This window comes from Coenobita brevimanus, chromosome 58 (assembly GCF_032717465.1).
Source record: "Coenobita brevimanus isolate Jiangsu-jjx chromosome 58, ASM3271746v2, whole genome shotgun sequence".
NCBI classification, from domain to species: Eukaryota; Metazoa; Arthropoda; class Malacostraca; order Decapoda; family Coenobitidae; genus Coenobita; species Coenobita brevimanus.
Window position 1 is genome coordinate 2,849,678 of NC_137011.1, and position 15,592 is coordinate 2,865,269.

At 41.0% G+C, this 15,592-nt stretch overlaps 1 protein-coding gene and 1 non-coding gene across 2 annotated transcripts in view; both read right to left on the bottom strand.

Annotated features, from left to right (window-relative positions):
* Positions 1-15,592, bottom strand: part of trio (trio Rho guanine nucleotide exchange factor) — a 409,269-nt gene that overhangs the window by 358,118 nt on the left and 35,559 nt on the right. Inside the window, exons 20-24 of the mRNA XM_080274536.1 lie at positions 14,919-15,073; positions 11,626-13,162; positions 10,062-10,289; positions 9,607-9,755; positions 7,755-7,845 (exon numbers count right to left, since the gene is read on the bottom strand). Coding sequence (XP_080130662.1) covers positions 7,755-7,845; positions 9,607-9,755; positions 10,062-10,289; positions 11,626-13,162; positions 14,919-15,073 — 2,160 coding nt within the window. The remainder of the gene's footprint in view (positions 1-7,754; positions 7,846-9,606; positions 9,756-10,061; positions 10,290-11,625; positions 13,163-14,918; positions 15,074-15,592) is intronic.
* Positions 11,201-11,319, bottom strand: LOC145402757 (5S ribosomal RNA). Its single transcript, XR_013897873.1, has one exon. It is a non-coding gene; the product is annotated as a 5S ribosomal RNA (ribosomal RNA).

The window sequence follows — 15,592 nt, forward strand, 5'->3', positions numbered from 1 at the left end:
TTCATCATTCATATCCGCATCTTATCATTCACTCTTTCCACAACTCATTTTTCATTTCCCCACCTATTCCTGTCTCAAATTCTTTATCATTCATTTCCAACTCTTATCCTTCATTCATTTTTTATTCATTACTCTTTAATCTTTTTATTTTCTTCTTCTTTTCTCCTCCTGTCGCCAATTTTTTTATCATTCATTCCCCAAATCTTGTTATTCATTCTTTCTCTTTCCATCCTTCTGTTTGTTCATTAATATCTATTTTAAATTTAATCTCCTGGACCTTATTTCATTCATTCACTCATTTACTTATTCATTCTTTTATTCATTCATTCGTCATCCTCCAATTTCTTCTTCTTTCTACTGTTTTAAAATCTTCTATTATTCAGTCTAAAATATCTCATTCATTCTTCCTTTTCAATCATTCATTTCATTCTTCTTTCTCTCTCTCTCTCTCTCTCCCTCTCTTCCTTATTCTTTCTTCCTCCTCCTCCTCCTCATCATCATCATCACTTCATATTTCCCCGTCCTTCTTTCTATTCCTCCTATATACTTCCTTCTTTCATTCACCCTTCTTCCTTCCTCCTCCTCTTCCTCCTCCCTCATCCTTTTTCCGTCCTCTCTTGTTCTTTCCACCTTCCATTTACCATCCTCTTCTCTTTATCATTCTTCCTCCCTTTATGCTTTCTTTATGATCTTCCCTTCGTCTCCTCCTCCTCATCTTCCTTCCTCTCCTTCCTTATTTTCCTTTTCTCCCTCATCTCTCCTTCTCTTCCTCCTTCATTTCCTATCCTTTCCTCTGCTCATCCTTCCTTCCTTTTACTATATATAACGATCTGCAATTATCCTCTTTTCTCTCTTCATCATCATCTTTCTTCCTCTCCTCCCTCAGTTGCCTTTACTCCTTCATCTCTCCTTCTCTCCTCCCCCACCCCATCATTTCCTATCCTTCTTAACTCCGTCCATCCTTCTTTCCATTAACAGACATCATTATCCTTTTCCCTCTCCTCTTCTTCCCTCTCCTCCTTATATTTTCGTCCTCCCTCATTCTCCTTTCTCAGTCGTCTTCCTCTTCCTCTTCTTCCTTCTCCTCCTCCTCCTCTTGTTCCCGCTTTCCCTCTTACCTTTCTAATCTCATCTCAGATCTCCCTCTCTCTCCTCTTTCCTACCCTCCTCTTTTCGTTTCTCACTCTCTGTTCATCATTATCATCGCCTTTTCCCTCTTCCTTCCAACTTTTCTGTCTTTCCTCCTCCTCTTACACTTCATTTCCTCCCTCTTTCTCATGTCCCTTTACCTTTTAATCGCTCTCTTTCTACTCTAAGAAAATCATCATCATCATCATCACCATAATCATCATCATCAACAACATAACTATCATCACCATTATCATCATCATTTCCTTTCTCCCATTTTCTTTTCTCCTCTCTCTCATACCCTTCTTGTTCCCTCAGGACATTTCCCCTCTTTCCTCTCTCTCTCTCTCTCTCTCTCTCTCTCTCTCTCTCTCTCTCTCTCTCTCTCTCTCTCTCTCTCTCCCTCTCTCTTTCTCCCTCCCCCCTCTTCCTCCTCCTCCTGCTTCACATTTGTCATCTTTCATCTTAATACTCTCTCTCTCTCTCTCTCTCTCTCTCTCTCTCTCTCTATCTATCTATCTATCTCGTGATACTTTCTTTAATTCACTTTTCTTACTATTTTCCATCATTTTACCCATTTCTTTATCATCCTCTCTCTCTCTCTCTCTCTCTCTCTCTCTCTCTCTCTCTGCCGCCCCTAACTTCGCCAACTATCTCGGCCATCACGAACTAACTTCCCTCTTCATCCCTCACCTTCTCTCTCTCTCTCTCTCTCTCTCTCTCTCTCTCTCTCTCTCTCTCTCTCGTCTTTCACAATTATTCTCTCGTTTAACTACCTTCACACCTCTTTTTTTTTCCATTTCTACTATACTCTTTTCATTCTCTTTCTTAAATATTCCTCTTGACTTGACATGGTGGCGACCATCATCCACTCGCTTGATGTAGTGCTGCCTACTCCTTCATTAACCTTTATAATTCTTTTTCTGTGCCTGCCCTCCTCTCTTCCTATTTCTCTCATCCTTCCTGTCACTTTTTATTACTCTTCTTTCCTTTTCAGGTGGCTTTACATTGAGTGACAAACCTAACAGTTTCCTGTAAGCCGGGAAACCATTTACAACGTTGGGTGGTAACCATATAACCAACTCATACGTGTTCCCAACGTGTCAGCAATTGGGTTGGGGATGGGTTAGTGCCTCTCACAGTAAAACCACTAACTCAGAGACAAACGGCCACCCCTTACGGGATTATGGCGTCTGGCTATAGGTTGACAGATGAACAATTCCTGTTTTTCTCAATGGATATCTCAACCTATTATCTTTCTTTTTCTTTTTTTCGCTCTTTCCGATCATCTTATGCTTCCTTCCTTCCCTTACTCGTCTTTTTTTCTTCATTTTCCTTCTTGTCACTATTTTCTTCATATCCACTTTTATTTTCCCCTAGTTTGTGCTGATTTCATTTCCTCCTTCTCTCTGTCTTATTACCTTTCTTCTTATATATTTCTCTTCTCTTTTCTCTTTCCACATACTGTCCTCTTTATCTTACCATTTCTTCCATCTATCTACTTATCTATTTATCTATCTACCTGTCTATATATCTTACCTATTTATTTATAGGCATACGTGTTGATCCCGGAAATTGTCTATCTATCTATCTATCTATTGCCAGACGCCATAATCCCGGAAATTGTGCCTAAGAAAAAATTGCTTCCATGTTACCCTGTCGGCACCCCTTCCTCCCACCTCATCCTCGGTCTCCCCCTCCCCCATTCATTACATCCACTGACATTTCATTTACCTCTTCGCTGTTTTACATTCTTCTCTAACTTCTTCCTTACTCTACATGCATTCTCAATTCTCCTATTCTATTATCTTCCATTTTCTCTCTTCCATCTTCAGGTTCCGCCAATAATTCCATCCATTTCACTCTGTCCTCCACTACACCCAATGCTTCCTCCTCCCTCTCATTTCCTTCTCCTCCCTTTCTCTTCCCTTACCTTCTCTTCCCTTTCTCTTCCCCTTCCTTCTCCTCCTTTCTCTTCCCTTTCCTCCTCCTTCCTTTCTCTACCCTTTCCTTCTTCTCCCTTTCTCTTCCCTTTCCTTCTGCTTTCTTTCTCTTCCCTTACCCTCTCCTCCCTTTCTCTTCCCTTTCCTTCTCCTCCCTTTCCCTTCCCTTTCCTCCTCCTCCCTTTCTCTTCCCTTTCCTCCTCCTCCCTTTCTCTTCTCTTTCTCCTCCTTTCCCTATCTTTTCCTTCTGCTCCTTTCTCCTCCCTTTCCACCTCCATATTCTCTCTCCTATCTCCTACATCATTAATTCTGTCTCATTCCCTGTATCACCAATTTCGCTCACTCCTATCCTTCTCTACCTTCCTTTTCCCCTCTTCTACACAAATTCTCATCTCTCCTTCTTTCACTCTATTTTCGTCCCTCTTCCCTCTTCCATCTTTAAAACCTGTTAATGCCATCTACTCCCCCTTCCCTCTTTCATCACCTTCACTGCCTTCTCTTCATTTCTATCTTCCTCCCTTCCTCTTCTGCACACACACACACACACACACACACACACACACACACACACACACACACACACACACACACACACACACATTTTCATCTCTCTACCCACCTTTTTTTTATCCCATTTTCTTTTTTTTACTCCATTCCCTGCCCCTTTCACCACCTTTACTGCTTCCTCCCCTTTCCCTAACTTCTTTCCTGCCTCCTCTGCATACATTTTCATCTCCTCTTTCTTGCTTAGTTCTCTTCTGTTTTCTCTTCCTCACCTTCTAAACCCATCAATAATCTCGTTCTGCTCCATCCCTCTTATTCCTTTCCTTCTCCTACCTTCTTCCTCTTCTTCAAAAACTGTAATTTCTCCTCCTCCTTCCAGTATTTTCATTTCCCTTTTTTTCTCTCCTTCTCATCTTCTAAATCCATCAGTTATTCCCTCCGTCTCATTCACTCCTCCACCACTTTCAAAGATTCCTCCTTCCTTTATCTGTCTTCCTTCTTCCGTCTTCCAAACAAATTTTCATCTCTCCTCTTTCCACTCTTTTCTCTTCCACTTGCTCTCTCCCATCTTCTAAACCCACCATTAACATTCCACATTTTTCTTTCGCCATTCCACCACTTCCACAGTTTCTCTTCTCCTCTCTCCTCTCATCCTTTCCTCTTCTCTTCTTTCCACTTTTTTCTCTTCCACTTGCTCTCTCCCATCTTCTAAACCCACCATTAATATTTCACAGTTTTCATTCGCCATTCCACCACTTCCAGTTTCTCCTCTCATTCTTTCCTCTTCCATACTTTCTCCCCCATCCAAACCCACTATTACACGTTTTACATTCTCCCTTCTACTATTTTTACCACATTCTCCTCTTCTTCTCCTTCAACACACCTCTCATCTCTCCTCCTCTCATTCTTTGCTCTTCCGTTTTCTTTCTCGCATTTTCAAAACTCACTCTCTATCTCATTCCCCCTTTCACTGTTTCCTCCACTCCTTCTCTTCCTTCTTTCTCCCTTCAGACTTTTTCTCTCTCTCTCTCTCTCTCTCTCATCTTTTAAAGCCCCCAATAATCCCCGCCACCCCATTCCTATTTTCACTCCTTTCTCCTCTCCTCTTCCTTCCTTATTTCAATCATTCTTTTTCCTACCATTTCATCCGTCTATCTGCATACTGTACTGTACCACGCAATCATTTTTACGCATCAGGAACGGAAAAGGCAGGGCTAAGATACGCAGTTTCCATAATTCAGGTACGGGTCACCAGCCTCACTAGCCCCTGAGTGGCATTATGTGAGGAATAAACCACAACCAGCCCTTGGATACAAACCCCTATGAGTTTTATCCAACTAGAGTGCCTTAACCCACTAAACCACCATGCACCATCCAACACTGAATTTGGTTTCTGGAATTGCAGGAAACCATTTGGCTTGTCATTCAGTGTAGAGTCACCTGAAGGTAGTAATGTACCAAGAGAGTGGATGATGAGGGGCCCCACCCAAAACTATTTTCTCTCTCCCATCTTCAAAATCCTCCAATGATCCCTTCCATCTCATCCCCTCTTCCATGACTTCTTCTACACATCTTTCCTTTCACTCTTTTCCTCTTCCATTTTCACTCTCATATCTTCAGAATCCTCCAATAACCCTTTCTATCTCATCCCGACTTCTATCATTTTCCTCCTCTCCTACTCCCTTCCTTCATTCTCTTTCTCTTCCATTTCTTCTCTCCCATCTTGCAAACCTACCAAAAATTCCCTCCATCATATTTCTTCTTCCATCACTTTTATTGCTTCCTCCTCTCCCCTCCTCCTCTCTCTCTCTCTCTCTCTCTCTCTCTCTCTCTCTCTCGCATCCTTTAACACCCAATAATCCACTCCAACTCCTCTTCAATTTGACTAATGGTCCTATTTTTCATGGCTTTGGGAATTTCCTAACAACTTTTCCTAAGTGATTTATTCTGTACATTACACTTCAGTATTTCCTTGCATGCCAATAAAAAAAATAAAAAAAAGATATAAATAACCTATAAGAAAATATTACGGTGTTATATACAAAATAAATCACTAAGAAAGAGGTACTAGGAAGCCTCCCATAACACTTACCACCCTAAATTTCTTCTCCCTTTCCTATCCTCTTCCCATCTTATCACAATTTCCTATTTCTGTATTCCTCTCCTTATACATTCTTTACTAATCATTATACTATTCCTATTTCCTTACTGCTATTTACTCTCGTCTGTTTTCCTCTCATGCCAGCCTTCCCCTTCCTATTAATAATCTTCTCACAAAAACTGTCCTTATCTTGGGGAAAGATTATTAATTTTCTCTTCACCTTAAATGACTATGATGTTTATCACCTCTCTATACTGTATTTCAACATCAACAGAATATACAACTCAAACTACCCTTTTCTTCCCCCCTTCAAATGCTGCTCCTCTAATTGTAAAAATTCAATTCATCTCATGCGCTTCACTCTCAAAACAGAGACAATCCTGCAACATCAACATAACCTCAACTAAAGGGCTCTGGGAACATCGAGCTCAAGTGGCCAATTTCTGCAGCCCACTAGGTTCAAGTCCAGTTGTCCCAGAAGCAAGGGTCAACAACACTAATAATGGTAACAACTCTTCCTCCTTCCAGCCTATCCCATTTTCCTTCAACTAGTGCTCTGCATATTCTTCCTTTCTCTGTATATGTCTGTCTTTCCCTTAGTACTGCCCATACCCTGTTGGTATTTCTTCCCTTCCCATCTCTCCTTACTTCATTCCACAACTGTCACTCAATCTCCTTGTCTTTCCTGTACAATACTTATGAAAACACTCAGCTCTCCTCCCATGACTCTTTGGGGGGAGGTCTTCAGGTGTGGTTCATAAAATTCATGGGTTCAACCAACACAATCTTGTACCTGCTTCGTTACGTAAATTCTCATAATCGATTTTCTTGCCAAACCTAAGGTGAAGTTTAACCACATCAATTCAGATGGTGTTCTTTTTAGTTTATTCTGTTACCTTATAACTTTAGTCAACTTACGAAAAGCTTCTTATATTCTGAAAGGTTTATAAAGGCAGTATCTAAACCCTTCAGTTCAAAAAGTCTAACCTAAGCCAGATAAAATTATCAGGACAGCAAGAATAAAATTAAAAGAACATCCCACAGTCAAAGAGGTAAACATCTGAGGTTGTATTTATAAGAGTTCCTAACCAATATTTATGATAAACAAGTTTCCATGGCAGTAAATCATTCAAGCATCAGAGATCAAATTGTTTAATCATGCTTTTTATTTCAACAGTTACTCCAGACTGATTGTGATGTACTGGGTATTTTGTGGGTGTATGCGAGAAGACAAATGTATAAACAAGAAAACTTATACATGACATATACCAAGGAAAGTTTATGAATGTCAACCCAGGAACTTACCTTGTTACTCTGGCACAGATGTGGGTCAATGCAGTCACAGATCAAAGCACAACACAGAAAAAATATATAAAATGAGAGGTGGCTTTCAAAGCTGAAATGATGGTGCTGATAGCCACCCATACATCAAATATACATTATAATATGAGAAACAAAATACAAACAATACAGTCCAGCAGCACAGTTTCTGAGCAACCAATTGTGCTTTGTTGCAGGAATTCCTCTCTATCTGTCTATAGGATCAGCTTTTAAAAGTCCAGGAGGTACACAGAACATTTTTCACTCCTTAAAATGAAGTTGTGGGTACGGTTCACACACACTACGATAACATCAACATCAGGGCCATTATCATAACCGTAGTTCCTTTATTCAGCCAAAGGAAGACACACTGAAGCAAGGCATTAGTAAAATTCTCCAATAACTTCTTTAGTTGTGATGTCTTATCAAACATTCATTCGTGTGAATACGGCCTTTTTTTTTTTTTTAAACCCTTCAATCCAATTATCAAATTTTTTTGGACTCCTGCTATCTCCAGTCAATTCTAAACTTTGAAGAGACATCAAACTGGAGGAATCTTACTTCATTAACCTCTTCGTTACAATATATATATGTCCTAAGTTAAATTAAATTGTCTCGTGCTACAAATAACTGAGCAAGAATGATGACGAATAAGGAAAAAAAATGTCACTTACCGGAGAAGGTAAAGAAAATCTATTACTAGGGGTAGAGGAAGATGGTAGTGCTGGACTGTATAAAAACACACATCTGACACCTACCTTCTCAGAGTCTGTGTTGGAGGAGGAGTAGGATGCTAATGAGTTGCGGTCTGTGTTCTCAGCATTCTCATCTATGGATTCCTCAAGGTCCCTGGGGACATGATTAGCCATGGTTTAGTTGTGTTGTGTTAAGGTCAGGTATGTAAGGTGGAGGGGCGAGGGGGTGGGGGAAACAAAAAGATGAAGGGCTGGCATGGGGAAGTACTGGCATATGAATGAGGATGGGACACGAGCCTGATGGCAGACAAGATGATATGCAGTGACTGGTTTGTGGGTACCCTTTTTAGGATTAAAGCACCTGGCTATAGACAGATGGACAGATAGACAGACAGATATAGATAGATAGAGAAACAAAGATAGATATGTACATAGATAGGAAGATCATTCTGAACTACAGTAGGCTAGTCTTAAGCTCCTACCTCTTTCAAGGGGTAACAAGGGGCCTCTTTTTTCCTGTAGATCCTCCTTTTCTATCACTAAACAATAAAAGCGATTTCTCAGTTTAACATAAAAATCCTACTTTAATCCTCCATTATAATGATGTCCAGAACTTTTAATATCATTCTTGATAATCGTAGGAAAGTTTATACCAACCAGGAGAAACTTCTTGTGAAAATGGGAATGGAGATTCTTTCTATTCCCTTTGTTATGATGAGTCTCTTATTCTAAAAACTAATCTGTAGGTGGTAAAATGAAATATCCAAAGGCAGTAAACAAATTGAAGATATTTAAAGTGGATCCTGTGGATTTGTTTTTCCAGTTAGCCAAACAGATAATCCACAATATACACTCTGACATAAATGAATATTAAATGAATATTATATGACAAGTATGAAATTTCAGAAGTATGAATGGCCAAAACCCAACTGATAATTCTTCTTTTGTACTTTTCTTGTTCTTGTATCCCATTTACCCATTTACTTATAGCAATTTGAGTTTGATTATTCTCCCTCATCAACAAAGCTTTTAAAATTCTTGTCTGTACATCAAGGACATAAGCATTAACACAGTTTTTTGTTGGCATCTTTCATGCATTTGTGAGATAGAACTTATTCTGTTGATGCCTATTAAAAAAAAAAAGGGGGGAGGTGGTATCCATGTTAAATGCACCTCCATACAGACTTCAATGATCCATTTTTAACAATTATCCATTCTTTGGCTTCCTCAACTTCCAAATTTCACCCTATTACATGTTCACTAATCATATTCTGGCACCATTTTCTCAGTCTTAAACACTTTCTCCAACTCTCTCTCTATCTATTGCCTGACACCTTAAGCCCGTAAATGGTGGCCACAAACTAATCGCCTCCATGTCACCCTGTCCTCCACCATTTCACTGCCCTTCCCCCAGCTCACACACCCCCTCTCATATACATCCCTCCATCTCATCCTCAGTCTCCCCCTCCCTCTCCCCCACTCCACCTCACTCACATACATTCTCCTCAATAGTCTCTCACTCTCCATTCTCTCCACATGGCCAAACCACCTCAGTGTATTTCTCCTAACATTTTCAATCACATCCACATCTACACCACAAAGCTCCTCCACTATTAAAGTTTTCATTCTGTCTCTCCATGCAACTCCACATGCTCCAATCAAATAACTCATTTCCACTACCTTGTGTCCTTCCAACAAGGCCCAAGCTTCACTTCCACACATCAGAGTTCGTATCACAATACTATCATGTGGCAGCTTTTTAACTTCCATGCTCACATCACGACCATCACAACTCTCAATGAATAAAAAACACAAGGACAATGAAAAGAACATTATCATCAAGCCATTCAAATACACACTGACAAATAATGCCAGAAATTAACCCAGTCATAAGAAATAACAGCACGAGCCTCACCTGCTAACACGGTTCTGTTTGGGTGTTTTGGCTGGAGATTTGGCCAGAGAGAGAGGCAGGGCAGAGCTGAGGTAGGTTTCTTGAATCACTTCTCGCAACTTTCGCACCCAAGTCTGTTTACCTTCTAAGGTGCTGGCACGTAGTATCATCTGTAGAGAAAATAAGAATGGTTCATATCATACTACAATGCTGGACACTCCACACTATCTAACGTGAATGAGTCATCGGTTTGTGTTTTCATAAAACCATCAAACCTGGAAATTTCCTTTTGCCAGTCAAAATACTTTCCCCTGTAATAACTATCTCTCCATGAAATATGCTTGCATATGAACAGTAACAAAACAGCAGGCCCAATGAATTAAGTCATGCATCACTGACACATTTTTCATGCCCTTTCGTACTGTATAATCTCCTGACCCAGTCTTACTCCAAAACCCTCACCCAGCCAGACTCACCTTGCCATCGCTGACCCCTGTCCGTGCAGTCCAGACAGCAAATTTGCACTCGTCGCCTTCAATGTGTTCCGTCACGCCCAGTTCTGACGTGACCATTCGGTGCTTGTAGGCATATTTTGTTTTGCTACCGCTGGGGTCTTTCACTTCTTTACTGAACACTAGGTATAGATCAAATAGGAAGATGTGGCGTTCTCGTACCTTCCTTATTAGCTGTCGTGGATCCCACACCTGGTTGCCAAAGATGTGAATTATAATAGGCATCTTTACTGCTGTGAGCTGTCTTCTTAGAGGTTTAGGAGGCTTTCTAACTTCTTCCTTTGATATTTATTCTCCATATTACATCATACCATTCTGTATATTGTTTATATCCTTTTAACTGCAAATCAGAATATATAAATAACGTGCAAGGGACTATGAATGTGCCTTACACAGAAATTAACTGGTAAGCAAGAAGTGCTAGAAAGCCTCCTTAACTGAAGAGTGTGTGGGCCATGTCTATCTTCCTGTGACAGGCTAGGGGTATCTCATTCTGAAACAGTGTGACAGTAATATACCCTTTTAACGTTAACTGGCAAAGATTTTTGTCCTTTTGTAGCATAGCTCACACAGCTCAGTGTCAGAAAAAGACATTTCTATGGCTCTACACCCATTCCCTAGCATTTCTTTGTGACTGGCATCATATTCTATTGTTAATCTACTACAACAACTAAGCATTCAAGATGGAGATATAACACTTTTAGGCCAAGTTAGAGTAAACAGAGTATAACAAAGCTGGCTTTTTAACATGGCACTTGGATACTGTGGAAGAGCAAATGAATTCAAAATCCTAAGCTATTCTTTGCAAGAGCCAGACTTCAAACTAATATCCCTATGATTCTGTCAGTTGTTCTATCCACTATATCCCCACCTACTGACTGTATTGTTCCACTAATTTAGATTACAAATAATGTTCTGTAATCAATCATTATCTTTAAAGCTTCACATTATCTTAAACTCTCAAATATAATCCATCCATCCATCCATCCATTGCCAGACGCCATGTATCCCAAACGGGGTGGCCAAGGGCTTAGAGTTAATTGTTTTACAGGGAGGGGCACTAATCCTCCACCAACCCCACTTGACACGTAGGGAGAACATTATGCCAACAGCATCTGGTGTTCCCAGGCGGTCACCCATCCAAGTACTAACCAGACCCAACGCTGCTTAACTTCGCTGATCGGACGGGAAGCGGTATACTCAACGTGGTATGGCCGTTCCTAAATATAATCCACCATAGCAAATAGTCATTAGCTATTTCACTCCAATGATAAATTTTAAGTTTTATACTTGCTTCATCTTCCCAGTTTTATTCAGCTTAGGACTTTTAGAACTGAAGCAGTTTGATCTAGAATTTGTTAACCCCCTTCACTACACGAGTTCTTGCCTAAGCTGGGCAAAAATCATCTGGTGGTAACAAGAATAAAACATAAAGTATGCCACTGGACTGAAGGGCTTCAATACACTAATGTACAATAATATCAAACAGTTTGCCATATAACTTCAAACTACTGTAGGCTGCTGATACCTGGAAAGTGTCTTGGAGGAGGACTTCTCCAAGTGAGTCAGGAGGGACATCACAGCCTTCCAACATGGACAAGTGTAGTGCATCGTTGGCTTTCTTTGGTACATTCTGCATCACTTCTAGTCCATCCTTGATCTCACCCTGATTCTCATCCTCACAGCATGACAACAGTTCCTTGAGCAGCAGTTGGTATTTGGTGATGCGCTGGACCGGTTTGATGAGGTAGGCTGGTATGGGGTGATCCACGTTGTGTTTCCGCTGAACTTCTTCATAAAATGTCCCCGAGTGGTTGACCAGGACACGGTTGGACTCTGGCTGAGCTTTACAATATTTCACATAAACATCAAACTGAGGTGCCCATGTGACAAAACAATGCCCAACATCCTCAGGCATGGACTGGTATTTCTCAATCTCTTGCAAGAAAATGTCTTTGTGGAACTGCAAGATATCCTCCATGTTACAAAAGATAATATTACATTTGCCCTGCAGACCAGGAGGAGCATCTGGCTGTCTGGTTGCATGGAGGTATGTCTTCGTGCACACTTCCAGGTCTTTGACATATATCCGTTCAGTCTGTAAGAGTTCTCGCATGATCAGCTCTTTCTTACGTGCTGATTTCCGCTTCTCCTCACTGATTTCTTTATTGGCCACATTAACCACTACACTAACTTTGTTCTCCAGAGAGGGGTCACTATGGCGGTCAAGTGAGAGGGACGCTTTACTGTCTTCACTCTGTATACCCAACCGCCCTTCCAGTTGTATTCTGTATCTGTCCATACGTCCTGAAAAGTTTTTATATGCTTTATCCACTCTGGCCACCCAGTCCTTGATGGCAGAAGCATGGGCATGACCTTTTTCAACTAACGAGTCTGCCAGGAGCAACAATAACTTCACTCGCTCTCTCGTATCTTTGGCTGTACCCTTGAATTCATTGTGCTCTTTTAATAGTTTCTCTGTCTCTTCTTTGGTATCACCCAGTTTGGTGTGGGTGGAGAGGTACATTTCTCCCGTCTCCATAATCCAGTCCAGAGCCTGTTTGGCTGAACCCTCAAAGAGGACATACTGCTGGCACTGATCAAGCTTTTTCTTCTTTTGGGTCCAGTGGTCGAGGACATTGTTTTCCTGGGCCATAAGGTGATCCAAAATGCCCCTAACTTTGGCCTGGGGTCCTCTCAACCCCACATCACCCTTCATGCTATAGTAATTCTGTGACCGGTTTGAGTATTTCAGAAAAGTCTCGGCAGTTCGTCTGGCAAGAGTGCAAGCCTTCAAGAACCCCTCCTTCTGCTCCTGGTGTTTGTTGATGAGCTGTGATATGGCATTGGCTTTATCTGACCCTGCCTGACTGCCCTGCTGCTGCTGAGAATCCTGCTGCTTCTGCTCTTGCTTCTGCTGTTGCTCTCCCTCCTTCTGGGTCACTACCACCTCCTTCTGGCACCAGTCCTCATCCCGTCGGTAGTCTCGCTCCAGACTCTCCAGCACTGAGCACACTTGTTCTGCTGTCTTGTAGAATGTGATGGAGGCCTGAACTAGTTTGTACCTGAGATGATGATGTTTAAAAGTTAGGTTCATAACAAACTGAACAGCTAAATTATATAACTACATATATGCAGTGAAGCTCATTTCAACATTTAAAAAAAAAAAAAAAAAAAAAAAAAAAAAATCCTATCCTAAAAATTCAATCATTCCACAATTCTAGCTTTAAACTACACATCATCAATTCTTAATCCACAATCCCATGTTTGCATGGGATGAGGAGTTCAAGGGAAGGCTCTCTGATATGTTTGGGGACATGAATGAGAGAATAAAGGAAGCTTCTTGATGTAATCTACCTCCCTCCTGTGCTGAAGATGGTATTATTAACTTAACATACTTTTATTCTCCCAGACATACCCTTAAATCTTGTGTAATATTCTACCTGTAATTCAGTCCTTTATTCCCCCCAGCAAGAGCACAGGGGTTTCAAACTAAGTTATCACTTCAGATATCTTAGACATGAGTGAGGCTGCTTTCCCCTGAGCAACAGTGTGAGCAATGAACATTAACCATCTCAGATCTAAACCCTTATAACATGATTAACATCAACCATCTCTCAGCTCTAAACCCTTACATCAACCATCTTTCAGATCTAAACCCTTATAACATCAACTATCTTTCAGATCTAAACCCTTATAAGCCACATCATGATCAAGCAACTTAATCCATTACACCAACAGGTACCCATCTGTTAATTACAAGATTGTAGCAGCTGCGGCTCAGTGGGTTAGAGTGCTCCACTATGGCAGAAGGGTCGGAGGTTCAAGTCCACCCAAGGTCATTGGTAGACATCAGAAAAGGCATCCGGTCATAAAGTGCTACTCGCTCCTAATCTAAGTCCTCTACCCAGGGGCAATGCATTAGCCATTATCAAAAAAAGGGAACATGGTGAAAAAAAAAAAAAAAAAAAAAATCATGTGCTGGAGCAGGTCACCATTAGGTGGTGGCATTAATAAAACTCCCTACCTATCCACCTAAGGAGGATGGTGGGCTGCAGAAGGAAAAATTCTGCCAGTAGTCAACCAGATTCACATCAAGATGAGTCCGGGGCCACTACAACAATGCCCATGACAAGAATGATCACTCAATGCAGTAAATGGTTTCTTGCTGTCACTCAAGATAGAAACACATGAAGTTAATAATACACAAAGTGAGTGGAACCAGCCATATAAAACACAATCTTTGACACTGCATCACATTTATGCCCCAACACTTGTTCTTTCCTTTCAAAATCACTTTCCCACCATTTACCTCCCTTCAAAATCACTTCCACACCATTTACCTCCTCCTCCTTCCCATCTTAGCAGCAAGCCCCATAGCATCTACAATGCTTCTCTTCCTTTCCATAAACATTAACAACTTCAATTCAATAACTTACATTCTATTTTGCTATCTCCAAGGCAATTCTATTCAGCCTTGGATAACTGAAAACTGAAGTGGTAAGTGGTCATTTATTATCCCATTACAGATCTTCTGTAAAGCTGAAAAAAAAAAAAAAAAAAAAAAAAAAATCTGGAGGTGCCAAGAAAGATATGGAAAAGATATCAGGGGCACAAATGGGTTAATCCTTCTCCCCAAAGCTCTCAAAGACTCTAGGATAAACCTTTTCGAATGGAGAATTAGATTACAGTCTTCATTTACCCCAGCACATTAGGTCTCCCCAAAACTGAAAAATATATATACAGTATATCTGGATGTAAAAGGAACTAACTGAAAAAGACATCACCTTAAAAGCTCCCACATGCTGTCCACTGGCCTACCTGTCCTCAGCACACGTGACCAGCTTCTCCCATCGCTTGCTGACGTTGGTTTCAATTTCCAGCACTTGCTCCGGGCTATAGTGTTTCGCCATCTGCAGCGTTGATGCTCGCTGACGGATTTCAGCCACTGCTTTTTGGGTCCTCTCCATGGTGACCTGGGAGGAGAGACACACATCACTGTCATCATCATCATTATTTACATCCTCCTCTTCCTCCTCCTCCTAACCATCATCACCATGACCTTTATTCCCCACCTAAGGATGGGGTGAGGGGTGGGGTATGCACACACTGTAATGTTACCTGCCTTTTAATACAGTATTCTTCTCTCAAGAAGACTTGCACCTCACAGAACACATACAACCCTGCATCTACTGTACTGTCATTTCTCTTCCTCTTACCCTTCTGTCTTCCACTTTACATTTTTTACCTACATATCATAACACATGTCTGTGCTGGAAGGTACAAAAATAAGCACCTGCAATTTGTTTTGGACAATAAAGATTACAGGGCTGAATAGTTAAAAAGAAAATCCTATCAACAAGTGCCATAACTGCACTGCAACACCAGTACTGTACTAGAGGGGGATGCCTTCCAGCAAGGATACAAACATCCTGTAACTCCTTCCCTATCCTCTGAAAGGAGATAGTGGACCGCAGGAGAGGGGTAACTTCAAT